General features: G+C 41.1%; 1 protein-coding gene across 4 annotated transcripts in view; it reads left to right on the top strand.

Moving 5' to 3' along the window:
* The window catches only part of TNRC6A (trinucleotide repeat containing adaptor 6A), a 99,224-nt gene that overhangs the window by 61,498 nt on the left and 19,419 nt on the right, over positions 1-18,307 (top strand). For 3 of the 4 annotated variants that reach the window (XM_060079019.1, XM_060079016.1, XM_060079020.1), the window contains 12 exons: positions 738-914; positions 1,811-1,986; positions 3,114-3,146; positions 4,731-4,811; positions 5,179-5,230; positions 10,096-10,238; positions 10,632-10,778; positions 10,942-11,079; positions 11,560-11,688; positions 12,136-12,213; positions 12,477-12,687; positions 16,209-16,340. In XM_060079019.1, coding sequence (XP_059935002.1) covers positions 738-914; positions 1,811-1,986; positions 3,114-3,146; positions 4,731-4,811; positions 5,179-5,230; positions 10,096-10,238; positions 10,632-10,778; positions 10,942-11,079; positions 11,560-11,688; positions 12,136-12,213; positions 12,477-12,687; positions 16,209-16,340 — 1,497 coding nt within the window. The remainder of the gene's footprint in view (positions 1-737; positions 915-1,810; positions 1,987-3,113; positions 3,147-4,730; positions 4,812-5,178; positions 5,231-10,095; positions 10,239-10,631; positions 10,779-10,941; positions 11,080-11,559; positions 11,689-12,135; positions 12,214-12,476; positions 12,688-16,208; positions 16,341-18,307) is intronic. The other variant, XM_060079018.1, reaches the window with a different exon arrangement.

Genomic DNA, 18,307 nt, shown 5'->3' with positions numbered 1-18,307 from the left:
GTTGTCACTGAGATGTGTTGTCTTTGTTAATGGAGGTTTTATTGAATAATCCATTGGATGTAGAGACAGAAGTGTTTTTGTGAACTAACCTTTCAGCACCTAATTTTTTTTCTGAGTATTGTTAATTTAGATATAATTCTTAGAAAAAACAGGTATGTATCTAAGGGGAAGGCTGTTTTGGTTCTTTTAAACAATGTGTTTATGCCTTGGCTTTGCCTTGCTTTGGACAACCTAATAAAAAAATTTTAAGAAGCATTGTTCAGCATGTATAAAAGTAGGATGCCTACCTATTATTAGTCTTACAGTAAATTGCTTTTTCCAGAACAGTGATGTTGAAAGGTTGTACATATAGTAAAAATTTTATACACATACTGTACCCAGCTTGATCACCTGCTTTAATTCACTAGGTTTGACTCAGAATGACTTGACTTTTCCAGGAGTTAAATTCATCTTCAAAGGAGGATGACTTGCCATAATTAAGGTTATTCAAAAGAATCTGCTGTACACCCAGAGGGCAATTCTGAAAGAAGAGGTGAAAAAAAAATTCATACCATATAGTTAAATTATAATAATGGGAAATTATTTGTCTTCTTTACATAAAACAGATGCCATCCTTTCTGCCTATCACAACATTATTATTTAATACATAAATGTGAAGGTCTTCTTCTTTTGTTCCCTAAGTATTCCTTATTGCCCCTACCGTGTGCTGATGACTTCTTTTCCCACACTTTCTAAAGGCTGGGGTGAGCCCTGGGGTGAGACTTCTACTCCAGCCACAACTGTGGACAATGGTACTTCAGCATGGGGTAAACCCATAGACAGTGGTCCCAGCTGGGGCGAACCCATTGCTGCGGCATCCAGCACATCCACGTGGGGCTCCAGCTCTGTTGGTCCACAAGCATTAAGCAAATCTGGTAAGTTATTGATAATTCTTGGTTTCCGTTTTACAGCAGTGGTGATCTCATTGACTATAATTAAGTAATTGGATAATACTTATGTCATTGATAATGTATCCATGTATTATCATACTAGATGATTTCCCTATCTGTTTGGCTCTTTGAACTTGTTAATGTGGTTTGCTTTTTTACCTCTCTGAATTTTCCTATCTTTTCTTTTTCTTAGAAGTGTATAACTATTAATGATTTGCATGTACTTCACCAAATCTAAATTATATTTTACCAAATTGGATTATTTAGAAATAGTCAAGCAACTTTCTTGCTATCCAGCACGAGAGACTGAGTATAATAGTCATGGGGACACATGTCCAAACTGTCTGGCTCAGGTTCCAGATAGTTCCCTGAATATTACACAGAAAATGAACAGAGTTCAGGAAGGACCCTCAGTATTCAGATGAACATTGTCACTATTCCCATAGGAATTCCAAAGGCTGAGTATAGAGATGAAATACTTTCTGCTTTTGGCTTGCTATACTTTTGGGCCATTCTCCTTAAAAATATGTATTAAAATTAATTTTTTTTAATTCTGTTCATCCTCTTGGCCCTGTGCCTCACCATGCAGCTCGCTAAGCAAGTACGAACAAGAATGCCACCAATGTCCCATGTTTAGGAACCCTCTGATTTGTAAAAGCATGGCAGGTGTTTTATTGAAAATTTTAATAAAAATAAATTCTTGTTTAGTGTAGCTTTTAGCTCAGCATATAACATACGTTTTTGCCATGCAGATCTGGTAAGGGAGATAGAAGAGGGTTTTTTAGGTTCTCCCCCTGCTCTGCCTGCTTAATGAATGCTCAGCCTCCAGAAAGAATTGTTTGATTAAAGCATGTTGCTCTTTCTCACAAATCCACAATCAGGGCCAAAATCTATGCAAGATGGCTGGTGTGGTGATGATATGCCATTGCCTGGAAATCGCCCCACTGGCTGGGAAGAGGAAGAGGATGTAGAGATTGGAATGTGGAATAGTAATTCATCTCAAGAGCTTAATTCATCTTTAAATTGGCCACCATATACAAAGAAAATGTCATCGAAGGTAAACATTTCAAGGGCAAAGCCCTTGAAACTTTAAGTCCCAAAGGTAGTTTACCCACAGAAAATTAACGTTCTGCCTACCCGTTTATGGCAATCAGTATAGTCCGTGCAGTCCCCACCTTAGGTAGAACCTCTCGTATGGGCAGCCACCTAGAAAAACATAAGACTACAGGAACTTCCTTTCTCCCCACTGCTACAGCTTGGGATTTCTCTCCTCCTCCCCCTCCACCAGTGCTGCCTGGGACAGCCCCTCGCCCCAGGGTGGTGCCTGCAGTGCTGAGGATGAAGAGAAGGGCAAATCTCGATGTCGAACCTTTCCATCCCACTGCCAGTTCGTCTCCCATTCCACCTCCTCACCTGGGGTCCCCGACCTCCCCATTACCCAGAGTTACCATCCTCCTTACTCATGCCCCATCTTTGTCCCTTCTCCACCCTGAAAGGTCCTGTGACAAAAATCCCTAGGAATGAGTAGAGTTTTGTTTTGCTTTTAAATGTGGACAAATCTTATCCCAAACCTGGCTGTTCATCAGAATTGTATGGCATTTGTTTAAAAAGTATAATTTCCTATACCCTGGGCACTGTTGTTTTGGAAATTGGACCAAGTTTCTTGTCCTAAACAAGCTTTCTGAATGTTTCTGATGCAGAGCCAGGTTTGAGAACACTGGTGTCAGATTTTCTTGGGGACCATTTTGAAAATATGTGCCTAGTCCCCCAGGTGATTCTAATATATCCTCCCCACCCTATTTGAGAACAATTTCTTTTTGAGGGACCTTAGAAGTCAAATACCTAGTAGCTCACTGCCAGGGTCCCTCCCTTTTGATCCTGGGATTCTAAGTCTAGGACCTGCCATTTTCACTTAAAAACTTTTTCATTTGGCTGAATTTGCCTATTGCCTCACCATATAGTTTATGAAGTGCTTTCCCATATTTTACATAAATCATTTGATCCTCATAACCTTCTGAGATCGAATACTAATGAGGAGTTTGAGACTGGAAAAAGTGTTGACTTGCCCAAAGTTGCATAACTAGTAAGTGACAGAGCAAGGACTTAAGTTTAGGTCTTCCAATTCCAAACCCTGTGTTCTTCCCACTGGACCATGCTGTTTTGTGACTTTGTCTTTCCTTACAGGGTCTGAGTGGCAAAAAAAGGAGAAGGGAAAGGGTGTGTAGCCTTTTTACTCTTTCTCCTTTGTTTCTACTAGTAAAAATCTTTTAGAAAGCAACTGCAAATATTTATTTAGCCTCTGCTGTGTGCCAGGTACTGTGCTTGGTGCTGGGGGTTCAGAAACACTAGGATAAGAGCATATCTTCCAAGGAGCTCAGGGTCTAGTATGGGGCATTAAGAGTTGCTCTAAGGAGTGTTAGCTTGAATTTGGAAGATGCCTCGGGGTGGGGTGTGTTAGGGAAAGGGTTAGCCTGATGTTACTAAAATACAGAATTTTAGAGAAGAGGTGACAGTCTAATCTGTAGTTAGATTAGGGGCAGATACCAAAGTGTTTTCAGTAACATGCCAGAGAATTCGAGCTTTATTTTGTATAAAGTATGGGGCCAATCAAATTGAATAGAGGGCAACATCAGTTTGGTTTTTAAAACTAATTTTTTTAAAGAAAGCTAACCAGTGATAGTATGAAAGATAAATTGGAACAGAGGAGAGACCAGAGTTAGTGACCTTAGTTAGGAAGCTTCTGCATTCATTCTGGTTAGAAAGGACAGCCTGAATTGGGAAGCAAGAATAAATGTTTAGTACAAGGGATTGTTGTGAGACACATTTGGAATAAAAGAGACAGGTCTTGGCAACCAGTTAGGCATGGGGTGGGGGTGAAAAAGGAAAAGGAATCAAAGCCCACTTCAGAAACCTTGGAAAGGGTTAGCTGCTTGCTTCAGAGACCTGCAGTTAGGGGGATATTACGAAGCTGTGTTTTGTTCCACAGTCAGAAGGAATAGGTAGTAGCAATGGGAAAGGGAAATGAGGGCAACAAACTGAGAATGGTTCTGTGATCCTCACGTTAATGGGAGGCCTTGGTCTCTATGGCTTCCAGCCTCCCTATCTACCAGACTGCTAATCATGGACCATTTATTCTCTCAAGTCATGTCTCCAAGTAGTTTCCGTACCTCCCATACCCTAAGCAGCCACAGAAAGCCAACACCAAGTAGGAGGAATCCCAGCTTTAGTTGCTGCTGGGGATATTGTGTTCTTGGCAGCATAAATTGGAATTTTAAAATACTCTTTCATATGGAAACATATGGTGTTTTTTCAGTACAGTGCACATAGCATAATTAAATTATGGGTTTAATTGGTTTCTTTGGACTAACCTGAAACCTGGTGACTCTTCTTACTTTGGTTTTGTGTGAGAATTCTACACATCCAAATTATAATTAATCTTTTAGGACACAGTTCATTTATAAATTGGAAACTGTCTGATGAACAGTTCTCCATTATCCAGAGAACCTTTTTACTTTTTGTGGGTCATCAAGGCCCTTTGCTTCTGTCTTTTCCTTCTGACTGCTTGCCTTTAGAGATTTCTCTATGCATTACAGCTATACCAGAGGACTGGAGCAAAGGAAGTTGAAAATCAAATAAGTTGATTTTTAATTATGAACAACTCTGTGAGAAGAGTTGGTTGGAGGAGAAATTTATTGGCTAAAAATGAGAGTTGGGAATTGTCTTGAAGTTTTATTAATCCATCACTATACCCAGATAAATAGAGATGGCCATGGCATCTTTCTACTCTTTTATTTTACAAAGGGAATGATGAAAGGTGGAAACAAACAAGAAGAAGCATGGATAAATCCATTTGTTAAACAGTTTTCAAATATCAGTTTTTCGGTAAGTATGTTTTCTTGGCAGCCTCCTTCCCTTTTAATGGTGATCCATAAACTTACCCTAATTTCATTTTTTTTGTTTTCTTAACAAATAATTCTTTTGAGTCCTTATGAATATGCTGAGGTTAGAATAAAATTTTCCATGAGGTCTTCTTTATTTTTACAGTTTAGCTAAAAACATTGATCACGTATCTTTTTTTTTTCACGTCTTATTTTTAAAAATATTTTTTTATCATATTAGGCAGTGAAAAATGAAGTTTTATGATCCACTTAAATTTCACAAATAAGGAAATAAAGTAAAATTCTTCACTTTTAATTTATTTTCATTGATAAATTAAGGTCTACTAACATGCTACTTTTTCCTTCTTCAGAGAGACTCACCAGAAGAAAATGTACAGAGCAATAAGATGGACCTTTCTGGAGGTAAGAAGAAATTAAATCAGTTTGAGTTTTATATTCATCATTGATGGAGAAACTTATCTGACATGACCCTACTGAAAGAGCGCTGACCTTGACCAGGAGAGGGAGACCTGGGTTTCTGTTTCAGTGTTCCTATTCTCTCTAGCAATACATTAGAATGTGGGGATTTTATGAATTAGTGTGCCTTTTAAAGTGTAAATCACTGTGCAGATCTAAGGTAGTGGTACTGTTAGTCTTTGGTTACCTCAAATTTAGTCCTGTCAAGAATAAGTTATCCAGGTTGAGTGATATAGTCTTCTTAATTTAGGGAGCAGTGTGTACAAAGACCCAGATATGTGATAGAGATATCTTAAACCATACTGGAGAAATGGCAAGTAGTTCCACGTAATGGAAGAAGAAATATAAATTGGTTGTGGTGGTGGGAGTGTGGTGATGGTAAAAGCTTTACCTAGGTGAGGTTGCTGGAAAGCTAGCTAGGTGGTAAATCATGAGGAGCTTGGGTGTCTGAGCTTTATTCTGAACGTATGGGATTAAAGAATTTTAAGCCAGGAGAATGAAATGATTTGGTTTTATGTTTTACAAAAATAGTCATGGCTGTAGATTGAAAATATCTTGGGACAGAAAACATTGGCAGCAGGGGAAGACTAAAAGATACTAAACATAGCAAAACCAGTTAGAGATTTGTTGCTGTAGCCAGTGAGAATTTTCAAAGCTCTGAACTAAGACAGTTGGTGGGAAGAATCTTAATTCAGTGTAGGCATAGGAATTAGAATGAATAAAAGTTGATAACTGGCTTGAATCGATTTGCTATGGAGGATGAGGGTGAGGGTGTGGTAAAAGATATTCCCCAGCTTTCTTGCCTGGACAGTTTAGTATGTGGTACTGTTGTTGTTGTATTAGTCTGAGTCCAGGCAGAAGAGAGAAACTACATAGTAGTTTGAACAGGGAAAGTTTAATACAAATGTAAAGAATCACTATTAGACTAATGAGGGATTGGCTAGGAAGAGGTAATAACGAGACTCCTCAAGAATATATGAATAGCAGATATAAGAAGTAACCTAAAGACTAAATTGTAAAATCAACAGCTTAAACAGCTGTTCAACAGCTTAAAAAGTGAAAAAAGGGAAGAGAAAAGAAGATGGCCTATGCAGATAAGCAATAGATAACATGCAAAACTACTGCCATCCTTATTTCTGTAGTTGGCCACAAGCTCTCGTTGGTATCTTTGGCTTCCTTCTTTTACTACCCATTCCATACTTCCCCACTGTCAGCCAGCACCTCAGCTGCTCTGGGTTCTTTTGCTGGTGGAGTGACCAAAACCTTCATTCCTGCAGGGTCTGAGCCCTCAGTCATCTTGCCTTTTTTGGTTGTTACAGTTTTTTCATTAACCTTTACTGCTGGGCATGGAATTACTAAGAAGCACCCCCAGACGCACACACCAACCCCCTGCCCACCTGCCCGATTCCAGAGTCTTTGCTGCCTTCATTTTGTAGCAGGAAACCAGGTCCCCCTTGGTAATCAGAGTCAGTCACTCCAGCCATCAGGTGAGCCCACCGCCCCCTTGCCAGCTGGTTCAGTGACATCGGTTCTTAACTGCATCCTGTAGGACAGAAGCCCATCCTTTTAGGATGTTGTCTTTCAGCTTGCTTTGTAACTGGGTCTTCAGGAACCACTTGTACCTATCAGTTTGGCTAGCTACTTTTGGGTGATGATATATGTGGTAAGACCAGTTAGTTAAGCCCATTACTCTACTTCCTTTACTATGAAATGAGTTCCTTGATCAGACACAGTGCTGTGAGGAGTGATGGATAAGGCCTTTTGTGAGACCATGGATGGCAGGGGGGAAAAGTCCGTATCCAGAATATGCGTCTATTCCTGTGATGACAAGGCTCTGCCTCCTCCATGGCTCACTGAATGGCAGAGAAGTTGCTGTGCTGCTGTGCTGTTGGAACTTGCTGGAAATCTACCCTTCTAGGGTGCTGGGAAAAGCTGTTCATGGAGAGATGTCTCACCTTAGACACTGTGCTACAAAGCTGCTTGGAGGTATGTGGGAATGCTGGGAGAAGCTGGCCTCTGAGTGAGGCTGACCACCCTGTACTGCAAGTGTAGGGCACAGGAGAAGCTGGAAGCACTGCCAAAGCCGCCAAGGGCACGTAGGCAAAACTTCCGCCTGCAGTGTCTCTCCAGCGCCCTCTATTGACAAAGCCTCAGTGCCACCTGGCGAAGGAAAAAAATGTAGAGCCCAGATATTTTCACAGAGCAGTCAAAAAGTGTGAATTTGGAGCTGAGAGACAACAAATCAATAACTGGCCATTATTTGAGATAGGAAATATAGTAGGAGAAACAGGTTTGATAGACAAGGTTACTGAGTTTAAAGTTGCTATGAAAACCATGTGGTGATGTCCAGTAAGCAGTAGAAAATCTGGATGTGGAGCTTAGAAGAGATAGGGCTGGAGATAATAAGTGTAACTAGACACTGATGGTAGTACAGCCTCAAAAATAGGTTGACTAGGGAATTCCCTAGTCGCCCAGTGGTTAGGACTCCACGCTCTCCCAGCCAAGGGCCTGGGTTCGATCCCGGGTCGGGGAACTAAGATCCTACAAGCTGCTCCAGCACGACCAGGAAAAAAAAAGGGTTAAAAAGTTTAACAAAAAAAGAAGGTTGGCTAGAGGCTTATAGAGTAATGGACCAAAGACAAACTCCAGGGGGAATAATGACATTTAAGGAAAGGTCTGAGGAGAAATGGAACAAGTTAGAGTAGAATAATTTTCCAGTAGTCAGATGAGAATAGAGATTTGAGAAGAGGAAAGTGATTGTCATGGAATGGATTTGATCCTGGCGGTTAGAACGAGTCATTGGTAACTTTAGCCAGGGGCCTTCTTAAAGGATTGGTCAAGGGGCGGCTGCCACATTTGGCACTCAGATGGTTTTTAAAGTGATGCGGGGACTTCCCTGGTGGCCCAGTGGTTAAGAATCTGCCTGCCAGTTCACGGGACACGAGTTCAAGCCCTGGTCCGGGAAGATCCCACATGCAGTGGAGTGGCTAAGCTTGTGCGCCACAACTACTGAGCCTGCGCTGTAGAGCCCACGAGCCACAGCTTCTGAGCCTGTGTGCCACAACTACTGAAGCCCGTGTGCCTAGAGCCCGTGCTCCGCAACAAGGGAAGCCACCGCAATGAGAAGCCCACGCACTGCAAAGAAGAGTAGCCCCCGCCCGCCGCAACTAGAGAAAAGCCTGCGTGCAGCAACAAAGACCCAACGCAGCCAAAAATGAATAAATGAATGAATAAAGTGACGCGGAATGGTTGGAGGAATGGTTTGGAGAGAGGATGTATCATGCCACTTTTTGAAAAGATTTTATTTAGGTAGGCAAAAATAATGTGGATTGTTAGGAAAGAACAGCTTGGAGAGAGACTTGGAAGAAGAGTTGGTTGGGTTTGGTTACAAGATTAGATGTGGAGAGTGAGGAAAAGAGTTCGAGATGGCCAGCTTGGGTGCGTCAGTGAATGGTGACACCATTAATGGGGGAAAGAGAACAGAGGAGAGCTTGTTGCAAAAGTTCGTTGCCAAAAAAAAAGTTCGTTGCCATTTGAGGGAGAGCTCTTAATTACAAGTGCTGAAAGGTGGGTTATTCACATATGTGGACCAGTACTTCTGGAAAGCAGCAGCATTTGAAAATTGTACCTATTTTAAGAATACTTTCCTTTTGTTAAAATTTTTCTTTTCCACTTGCCTAGGATGAGGGTAGTAGGGGTGAGTGTTGTGGTGGCTGCAGCAGCAGGCATCTCAAAGAAGGACAGCAGTTGCAAAGAAATTATGGGTGAGATCTGAGGACTGAGAAAATGTGGAGCCTGAGGAACAGGGAAATGGGAGGAAAAGGTATTTTCGCAAGGTAAAAACCAAGGTTTCAAGGCTGTGTGACTAGGAGAATGAAGATGCCACTTTTGAGTCCCATGAAGATCTAGAGGCGATATCATGTGCTTGGTTTCACCTGTTAAAAGTGACAAAGGGGCATTCAAGTGGCTATACTTAGCAGGCAGTTAAAGATGTGCGACTGAGCACAGGAGTGAATTCAGAGTAGGCATTTGTATTTGAGGGTCACCTTGGTAGTGAATAAGCCTGAGGGAGGCCAGTTGGAGAGAGAGAGTTGAAAGAGTGAGACCTTAAACATACTGAGTACATCCCAGCATTGAAGAAACACAAAGAAGTGGGCTCAGCTATGGAAAGAGGAGAAAGAGAACCCAGAACGGGTATAATATGATAAGGATGTGAAGTTAGAGATTTGTTTAAGTAGGATTGTAGCCTGGGAGCTGGCTATTTTGAGTGAAGATTTTTTGCCAGACAGGGGCTTTCCATGAGAGGAGGTCATATTTATTGCAGCCTAGTCAGAATGAGGAGAGCAGGGCAAGCCCTGAGAAGAGGAAGACCTTCCCCTGTCTGCTAAATGGGGGTGAGATAGTAGGGTTATTAGCATTCGCTGAGAATGCACGTTCAGAACGGTGCCTGGCGCTTTGTAAGCATCTGCTGGATGATGGTTTGTCTTGGTGCTATTTCTGTTGTTTGTTATTGGAAACTGTGTTGTTATTTTAAAATTAAGCAGATTATAGATGACCAAAGATGTCTTAACCGTCTGTCTCCTAGTCTATTTTCAAGTTAATTTGGTTCAATAAAATAACAGTATTCGCTAAACCCAACTTGTGAGGAATGCAAGGTTTATTAAATGCTAGTGCATTCTTCACATGTCCTGGTCAAGGCAGAAGTCATTTTGGTTTGGAAGTGAGTATTTTTCTTTCTACTGTACATTTATCTGAAACCATCTAGGTTAATTATCTTCCTACTTGATAACGTAGTCTCCTGCATTTATTAGGAATGTTACAAGACAAACGAATGGAGATAGATAAACATAGCCTAAATATTGGTGATTACAATCGAACGGTCGGGAAAGGCCCTGGTTCTCGGCCTCAGATTTCCAAAGAGTCTTCCATGGAGCGCAGTCCTTATTTTGATAAGGTAAGTTGTTCGTTTGTTTTTTGTTTGTTTTACCCTGTGGCTAAGAAAGCAGTACACTTAATAGCATAATTTTCTCATTAACAGTTTAGAACATTTAATACAATATAAAGTGTTATAACCCAGTGCCAAATATTACTGGACTTGTAGTTCATTGTCCTTTTATGTCTCGATTTATCATAGGGGTTGCATTTATATTTTCCTCTTAATCCCATAAAGTATGTTTGGTTCTTTTTATGTACTCTAGAATTAACACTAATCCGATCTCTTCTGTTTTCTGCCTGTTTCCTGTTGATGCTGGAATGTCATATGACTTCTCTTCTGTTCCTGCAATGATTTCTCCCTTCCACTTGTTTGCTTGGCTGGTGTTGCACATCTTTCTGTCTGTCCAATCAGGATGGCATTGTAGCAGATGAATCCCAAAACATGCAGTTTATGTCCAGTCAAAGCATGAAGCTTCCCCCTTCAAATAGTGCACTACCTAACCAGGCCCTTGGCTCCATAGCAGGGCTGGGTATGCAAAACTTGAATTCTGTTAGACAGGTAAGTCCACATGTGTATTTTAGGCTCTCTGTTGATTTGTATAAGTAATAAGATCTCTCTTACATGTAGTTGCTGTGTTTAAATCAATATTTCAGTGTGGTAATGAGGTGTTTGTCCCTAAAGAATCCCAGTGTTATTTGGTGGTGGTTGTTTGTTTTTGTAGAATGGCAATCCCAGTATGTTTGGTGTTGGAAACACAGCAGCACAACCCCGGGGCATGCAGCAGCCTCCAGCACAACCTCTCAGTTCATCTCAGCCTAATCTCCGTGCTCAAGTGCCTCCTCCATTACTCTCCCCTCAGGTGAATAAATTTCCACTATATTCTCTACTCTTTACCTGGAAAAGAACCTTGAATAAATTTATATTTGAATGAGATGACTAGTTGATCATCATAGTATTTATTGGCAACTTTGAGATGAAACTAATTCTGAATTAGTTATTATTACAGAGGGATGTGGTAGGGTGAAGAAAATGAGTCAAAGATAATTTAAATCTAAAATTTATCATTCTCTTTCATAAAATACCTTGAGGGGAGGAGGACAATAGCAAAGTAAATTGACTGGTTTAAGATTCATCTCTGTCACTTTATACTTAACACATGAAAATATATGTGAACAAGAAATTAGTGAAGTCAAGAAAGACAGTTAGAACACAATCCGTCCCCCAGTAATAGTCCACAAATTTTAATTGCTCTACTGATAATTTAAAATACACAGTACGTTTTGTTAGCTTGAGTTACTTTTATTTACTTTTATTATTAACCTACCATTGTGATCCTAAGGTTCCAGTTTCATTGCTGAAGTATGCACCAAACAACGGTGGCCTGAATCCGCTCTTTGGCCCTCAGCAGGTAGCCATGCTGAACCAGCTATCCCAACTAAACCAGCTTTCTCAGATCTCCCAGTTACAGGTAAGTAGAATAATAGCCTTATCAGTATACATTTATTGAGTGTCTGCTGTGTGCCAAACACTAGAATGTGCACAGGAAGTGTTGCAGTAAACAAAACGGGCATAGTCATGGCCTTCAGGGAGCTTACAGTCCATGTGTGAAGACAGATGGTGAGCTCGAAGGGCAGGGTGCTCTGTGAGCAAGGCCAGCCAAGTCTGGGCTGGTGGTCGGGGTATGATGATCAGGAAAAGTTTCCCTGATGAAGTGGAAGTTTAGATTGAGCAAAAGACTGAATTCAATGGAATGGCTGGAGGCCAGAGAGTCCACACAAGAGAGATTAGATGAGGCAGGGCATGTGGGCATTGACTAGATGAAACCATGCCTCTGCAGGTCCCTCTGCCACCGTCACTCTAGGGCACGCTAGTCTGTGATGACGTGATACTGATCTTTTTGCAATCTTCCCTCCAGCGATTGTTAGCGCAGCAGCAAAGGGCGCAGAGTCAGAGAAGCGTGCCTTCTGGGAACCGGCAGCAGCAAGACCAGCAGGTAGATCTGATCCTTCCCCTTGCTTTGCTTGTACTCAGCTTATATCAACTTCATTGTAAGAAGACAGTCGAAACGCCTTTATTAAACTATAATGGAAAAGGTTGTTCATTAAGTCTTCCGTCTGCCCAGAAGTCTTATTAACTGGTATATAGTGATTCTTCACCTTCCTGCTGAGAAGGAAGTGAATTCAAAAATGAAGGGGAATGAAGGTGTCTGTAAAGACTTTTCTCCACGATTTTTCACAGTCATCTTGTCGTTTTAAGGGTCGACCTCTTAGTGTGCAGCAGCAGATGATGCAGCCGTCTCGTCAACTTGATCCAAACCTGCTGGTGAAGCAACAGACTCCGCCGTCTCAGCAGCAGTCACTCCATCAGCCAGCCATGAAATCTTTCCTTGAAAATGTCATGCCCCACACTACACCTGAGCTGCAAAAAGGGCCATCACCAATAAACGCTTTCAGCAACTTCCCCATAGGTGGGTTTCTCCTTGGCCAAAGCATTCAGCTGGTGCTTCATGATCACAAGTTAACGTCCTGCTCTCTTACCTGTCCAGATGTTCTCTTGTGAGTGCCACGCTGATCTTTAGCTGTTCCCTCTCAGAGTGGCCACGCCTCTTCTAGCGCTAGCCTCTTCATGTTTCAGGAAGGCCTCTCTCCGTTCAAGAAAATGACACTATTTAAAAAATCCCACGCTCTTTTGAAATGAGTTAGTGTAAAGATATTATTTCTTTTTAACACTCATAGATATCTTAATTGTAGGATATGAATTGGAGGGGAGGACTGAAATTATTAGAGCATGCCAGAGAAATTTTGAGCCGTGCTGCTTTGAGGAAACAACTGGGAACAGTCACATCTGAAATTTTAATTACTGTTTAAATATTTATAAATGATTACTGGCATAAATGTAGAAAATAGGGGTGAGAGAAGGGATTGCCTTTATTCCTTTTGCCGTAGCTCCGCCCCCCCCTTTTTTTATGATGTCTCCAGGCTTTTTATTCCCTCTGGGAATTTCAGGCTTATATGTCTTCTCCTTCCTTAGGTCCCTTTTCTTCTTGTGCCTTTGAATATATTTTGACTTTTGATTGTTCACACCCTATTTATTTTACTTTTTCTTTCTCTCTTGTAAACCAGCTTTGTTGGTTAACAGGCCCAGTTTTGTGGAAGGCAGTCAGTTAACTAGCACGTTCTGGGCTGTGGGCAGGAGTTGGACCTGCTGTTGCCCCTGGTGCCGTTTCACTTTGGCTGAACCTGAAACATGATTTGGCTCTCCCTGATAACTGCTCTCCCTGATATTGCCATGGACTCTCAGCTAGGACATAGGTGGAAGTTTGAGTTTTAGGAGTTGTTAGCAATCTCTTTACATTCCCTTGTCAGTTACCACTGCAGGTGAATTCCAGAGAAGCCGGGTCAACCCAGAGACAACAGTATAGTAGTAAAAGAATACCCAAGTGTACACTGAGAGGTTTTGGTCTCACTAGTGAAAGGAAGCGACTCTCACTGATTACATACTAGACATATAAATTGGGCCAATGAGGAGATAAGTTTCTAAATAAGGGATTTCCTAGGCTCGCTACTCTTACGGCAAGAGACTTCTTCTTGATTAAGAAAGTCTGCTTAGCGGCTTCCCTGGTGGCGCAGTGGTTAAGAATCCACCTGCCAATGCAGGGGACATGGGTTTGAGCCCTGGTCCAGGAAGATCCCACATGCTACGGAGCAACTAAGCCTCTGCGCCACAACTATTGAGCCTGCACTCTAGAGCCCGCGAGCCACAACTACTGAAGCCTGTGCACCTAGAGCCCGTGCTCCACAACAAGAGAAGCCACCGCAATGAGAAGCCTGCGCACCACAATGAAGAGTAGCCCCCGCTTGCCGCAACTAGATAAAGCCCGTGCACAGCAATGAAGACCCAACACATCCATAAATACATACATACATACATACATACATTTATTTAAAAAAAAAAAAAAAAAAGGAAGTCTGCTTAACCCAGGCAAGCACCAGTATGGTTGTCTGAATCAGGCATTGGCAAACTACAGCCCATTGGTCAAATTTGGCCAGCTGCCTGATTTTATAAATAAAATTTTATTGGAACACAGCCATGCTCTTTTGTTAATGTATTTCCTATGGCTGCTTTTGTGCTGTAACAACAGAGTTGGATAGAGACACTGAGACCATGTGACCCATAGAGCCTAAGATATTTACTATCTAAACCTTCACAGAAAAAACTTGCCAAGTATTGGGTCTAATTAATGAGTCCAGAGAGCAGCAAATTTAATTACTCTCTCCAAATAGGGGTAATATTAGAGAATTTATATTATTAAAGTTTTAAGCTTGACCTGGTATCACAGGGACTCATCAGACCCAAGTATCTAAAAACCATTTGTTTTGAAACTTAGATTAAGAACCACCTCGATGTGTGTTAAACAAAGATTCTGGCTCCCACTGAAAAGTGTTTTTCTTTTTTTTTGGTCGTGCCACATGGCATGCAGGATCTTAGTGTGAGTTTCAGCACTGGGAAGATTGAAGCAAGACAGTAATAGAACCTGACTGACTTTTTAAGAACTCATCCTGACTGACTTTTCGTGTGTGCCCATTTATATACTTTTATTTTTTTTATTATTATTTTTTTAACTATTTCTTAAATAAATTTATTTATTTTATTTATTTATTTTTGGCTGCGTTGGGTCTTCATTGCTGCTCCCGGGCTCTTTCTAGTTGTGGTGTGCAGGCTCTCTCTAGTTGTGGTACACAGGCTCTCTCTAGTTGTGGTGCACAGGTTACTCGTTGCGGTGGCTTCTCTTGTTATGGAGCATGGGCTCTAGGCGCGCATGCTTCAGTAGTTGTGGCACGAGGGCTCAGTAATTGTGGCTCGTGGGCTCTAGAGCGCAGGCTCAGTAGTTGTGGCACGTGGGATCTTCCTGGACCAGGGATCGAACCTGTGTCCCCTGCATTGGCAGGTGGATTCTTAACCATTGCGCCACCCGGGAAGTCCCTATACTTGTAATTTCTTACCCTGCGCATACTTAAGCTTAAGAAAACATCTATCATCAATTCTCTTGGGGGCGGGGCTGGCAGGACACGCTGCATGGCTTTTGGGATCTTAGTTCCCCGACCAGGTATCGAATCCGTGCCGCCTGCAGTGGAAGCAGGGAATTCCGAAAAGTTTTCATTTTTAACAAGCATCTCCGATTATTCTGTTGATGATGGTCCCCAGGATCACACTTTAAGAAACACTGGCTTAATGGTCAGTTTTCTGACTATGGAATCTAAGATAGAAATTTCCATCTTTGTTCCAAGAGAATATCTAAGTCTGATGTGTGTCATCAGCAAAGTTCAAGTAAGTTGCACCTTGGGATATGGGAGTCTTGCCCTAAGGTACAATTGTTAGAGCAGGACATTTTTACTTTTAAATGATAATATCCTTTGGCGGGTCAGGCAGTTGAAAATTGTTTATAAGCAAAAGTTAGCAACTGAAAGTGATCATATATAATTCTTCTCTTGGGAAGTACCTAAAGAGGTATATTTTAATAGATAAACTTTAATATTTGGCTGTCGTAGAATTTTCTGTTATTTTGCCAAGGAATTTAAAAATAATCAAAATTATATGGAGTAGTTTCCCACAGTTAAATGCAATTATAGTACTAACAGTTTTATGGTACTAACAGTTTTGAAAATGTTATATTAATGAGTGTTAGACAAGCTATTTAGGATTTCTGTGTGTTGCTTTCTTTGATAATCTAGCCATGGCTCGCTCTTCTGACGTTGTTTCTGCGTGGCATCGGCCAGGAGTCCAGAGTGTCTGTCCTGCCTGCCTTGCCTTTGTCTATAATCATTTGGCTGTGCCACATTTGCAGGATGATATTTATTAAGGAACATTAGGATTGAAAACATTAGATTAGCTACATATGTTTTTCTAGAAAATGAAAGTTGTGGTACCAGAAGGAAAATATGCTATATTTTATAAAGTGGTTTTTTAAAATTATTATCTTATTTTTAGGCTTGAACTCAAACTTGAATGTAAATATGGATATGAACAGTATTAAAGAGCCACAGTCAAGACTAAGGAAGTGGACTACAGTGGACAGCATTTCTGTGAACACATCTTTGGATCAAAACTCCAGCAAACATGGTATAAAATACATTCTTATATTTTGACTTTAAAAAAAATAACTGTAGAATACTAAATTTAGGCTTTATTTTATTTTAAATATGTATTTTCATAGCTAAATTCTCTTAAGAACCTTTTCTCATTATTAAAAAGTACTTTATTAGTTATTAAATCTTAGTTAAAACCAAAAAAAATGACCTTTATTGTGCTGTTGTGAAAAACAGATCAGAGTACACATATATTTTTTAATTATTCCCTCTTTAGATGGTCATTTAGTTTTTTGCTATTATTTTAGTGTTCTACTTAACATTTACTCAATTTAATCTGATATAAGGGATTAAAAACTTCCACCATAATTTGATTTCTAACAGTTTCTTTCCATTCATCTAGTAATTGTTAATGGAGTATTTTCTGCTTTCCAAGAACTGTGCTAGGCCGCCTGGAATACATAGATACATATATACATACATGCGCACAATTGACTGTATGTAAACAAGTAAAAATACTTGCCCTGAAGAAGCTCATTGTTTGGTAGCAAAAATAAACATGTAAACAGCTTTACTACACTGTGATAGGTGCTGTAAAAGTTAATACATACAATAGGATACATAGTATAAGAATGTGAAATCTAATGGAGAAGTGAGTCAGGAATAACAAACCATGGGTCTGAACTGAGTCTTGAAGTTTACCAAAGGAGTGGAGAAAGAACACCATGGAGAGGATAGCATGTGAAATGTTCAAAGACAGGACCTCCTGGTGAGTTCTGCCAGGTGGGCATGTCTGGGGGTGAAGGTACCAGTGAGAGAAAGGAGGAAGGTGTAGCTGCAGCAGTAGGTATTGAGCAATCGTGGAAAAGTTTGTGCCCAAAACATCACTTTAAACATGAAAGTGGTGGATCTCTAAAGGCACCTAAGGCTTAAAGGAGTCTAAGTGAGAAAGAGGGCAACGGACATGAGAAGACGGAGTGCATTGAAGAGAGTGTTAGAATTATGGACAAAAGGGCCTGGTAACTAACTTAGTTCATTCTGCAAATATATGATGATCTGTGATGTGCCTCCTCTGCTTCTTGCCTTCCTCAGTCCAACCCTATACCTTACCCTGGGCTCAAGAGTCATTTCCAAGAAGCCTCCTCCAGGCTTTGTGTTCGAATAGTACCTCCTGTGTATCTGTCTTGTGTGAGTATCCATTTAGGCCTGTTTCCGTCACAGGACATAAATTCCTGGAGGTGAGAGTCCATGCTTTGCTTACCTGTAGCCCCACTGAGCACATTGCAGCACTCGGGGGACATTTGCTGGGTGAAAGGATGAGTGGACGGCAATGCAGTTAATGGTAGAGTAAAGGTAGGAATTGAAGCAGGCCTGCTGGGACAGATAATGGATGGATTTTAGACTCGTTGAGTGTGGTATTTTAGGGATAGCTCAACGTGGAAAAGCCCAGTAAGAAATTAGAATTAGAGGCCTGGTACTCAGAAGAAAAACATGGGCGAGAGTAAGATTTTGTGTTCATCAGAATGTTGATGTCGTCGACATGGACAAGGTTGCCCAGAGAGACGGCGCATAGAAGGGAATGAGGACACACAATCCTAGAGCCAGTGGTAGTCAAGAAACCTAGAGAAGAATGGGTAGGAGATAGGACGTGGAGACCCAGAAACATGTTTCTGCCGTATGGTTTTCTGTCTACTCTGATTAAAATGAATTTTTCCATGTCTGACCCTCAGTTTCTTTGTAAAAATGTTTCCTTCCTCTCACTGCTGTTTAAGGTGTAATGTATATCATATATTCTCAAGTGCTCGGCATACTTACCTAGGGCATACTGGTATGTATATAGTATGCGTTATATAAATGGCGTGTCATCATGCAGCATAGGTTTTTTTTTTTTTTTTTTTTTTGGCGGTACACGGGCCTCTCACTGTCGTGGCCTCTCCCGTTGCGGAGCACAGGCTCTGGACGCGCAGGCCCAGCGGCCATTTAAGCTCCTGTCTCATTGCC

The sequence above is a fragment of the Mesoplodon densirostris genome, chromosome 16 (assembly GCF_025265405.1).
Source record: "Mesoplodon densirostris isolate mMesDen1 chromosome 16, mMesDen1 primary haplotype, whole genome shotgun sequence".
NCBI classification, from domain to species: domain Eukaryota; kingdom Metazoa; phylum Chordata; class Mammalia; order Artiodactyla; family Ziphiidae; genus Mesoplodon; species Mesoplodon densirostris.
This window is presented reverse-complemented; position numbering and strand designations above follow the sequence as displayed.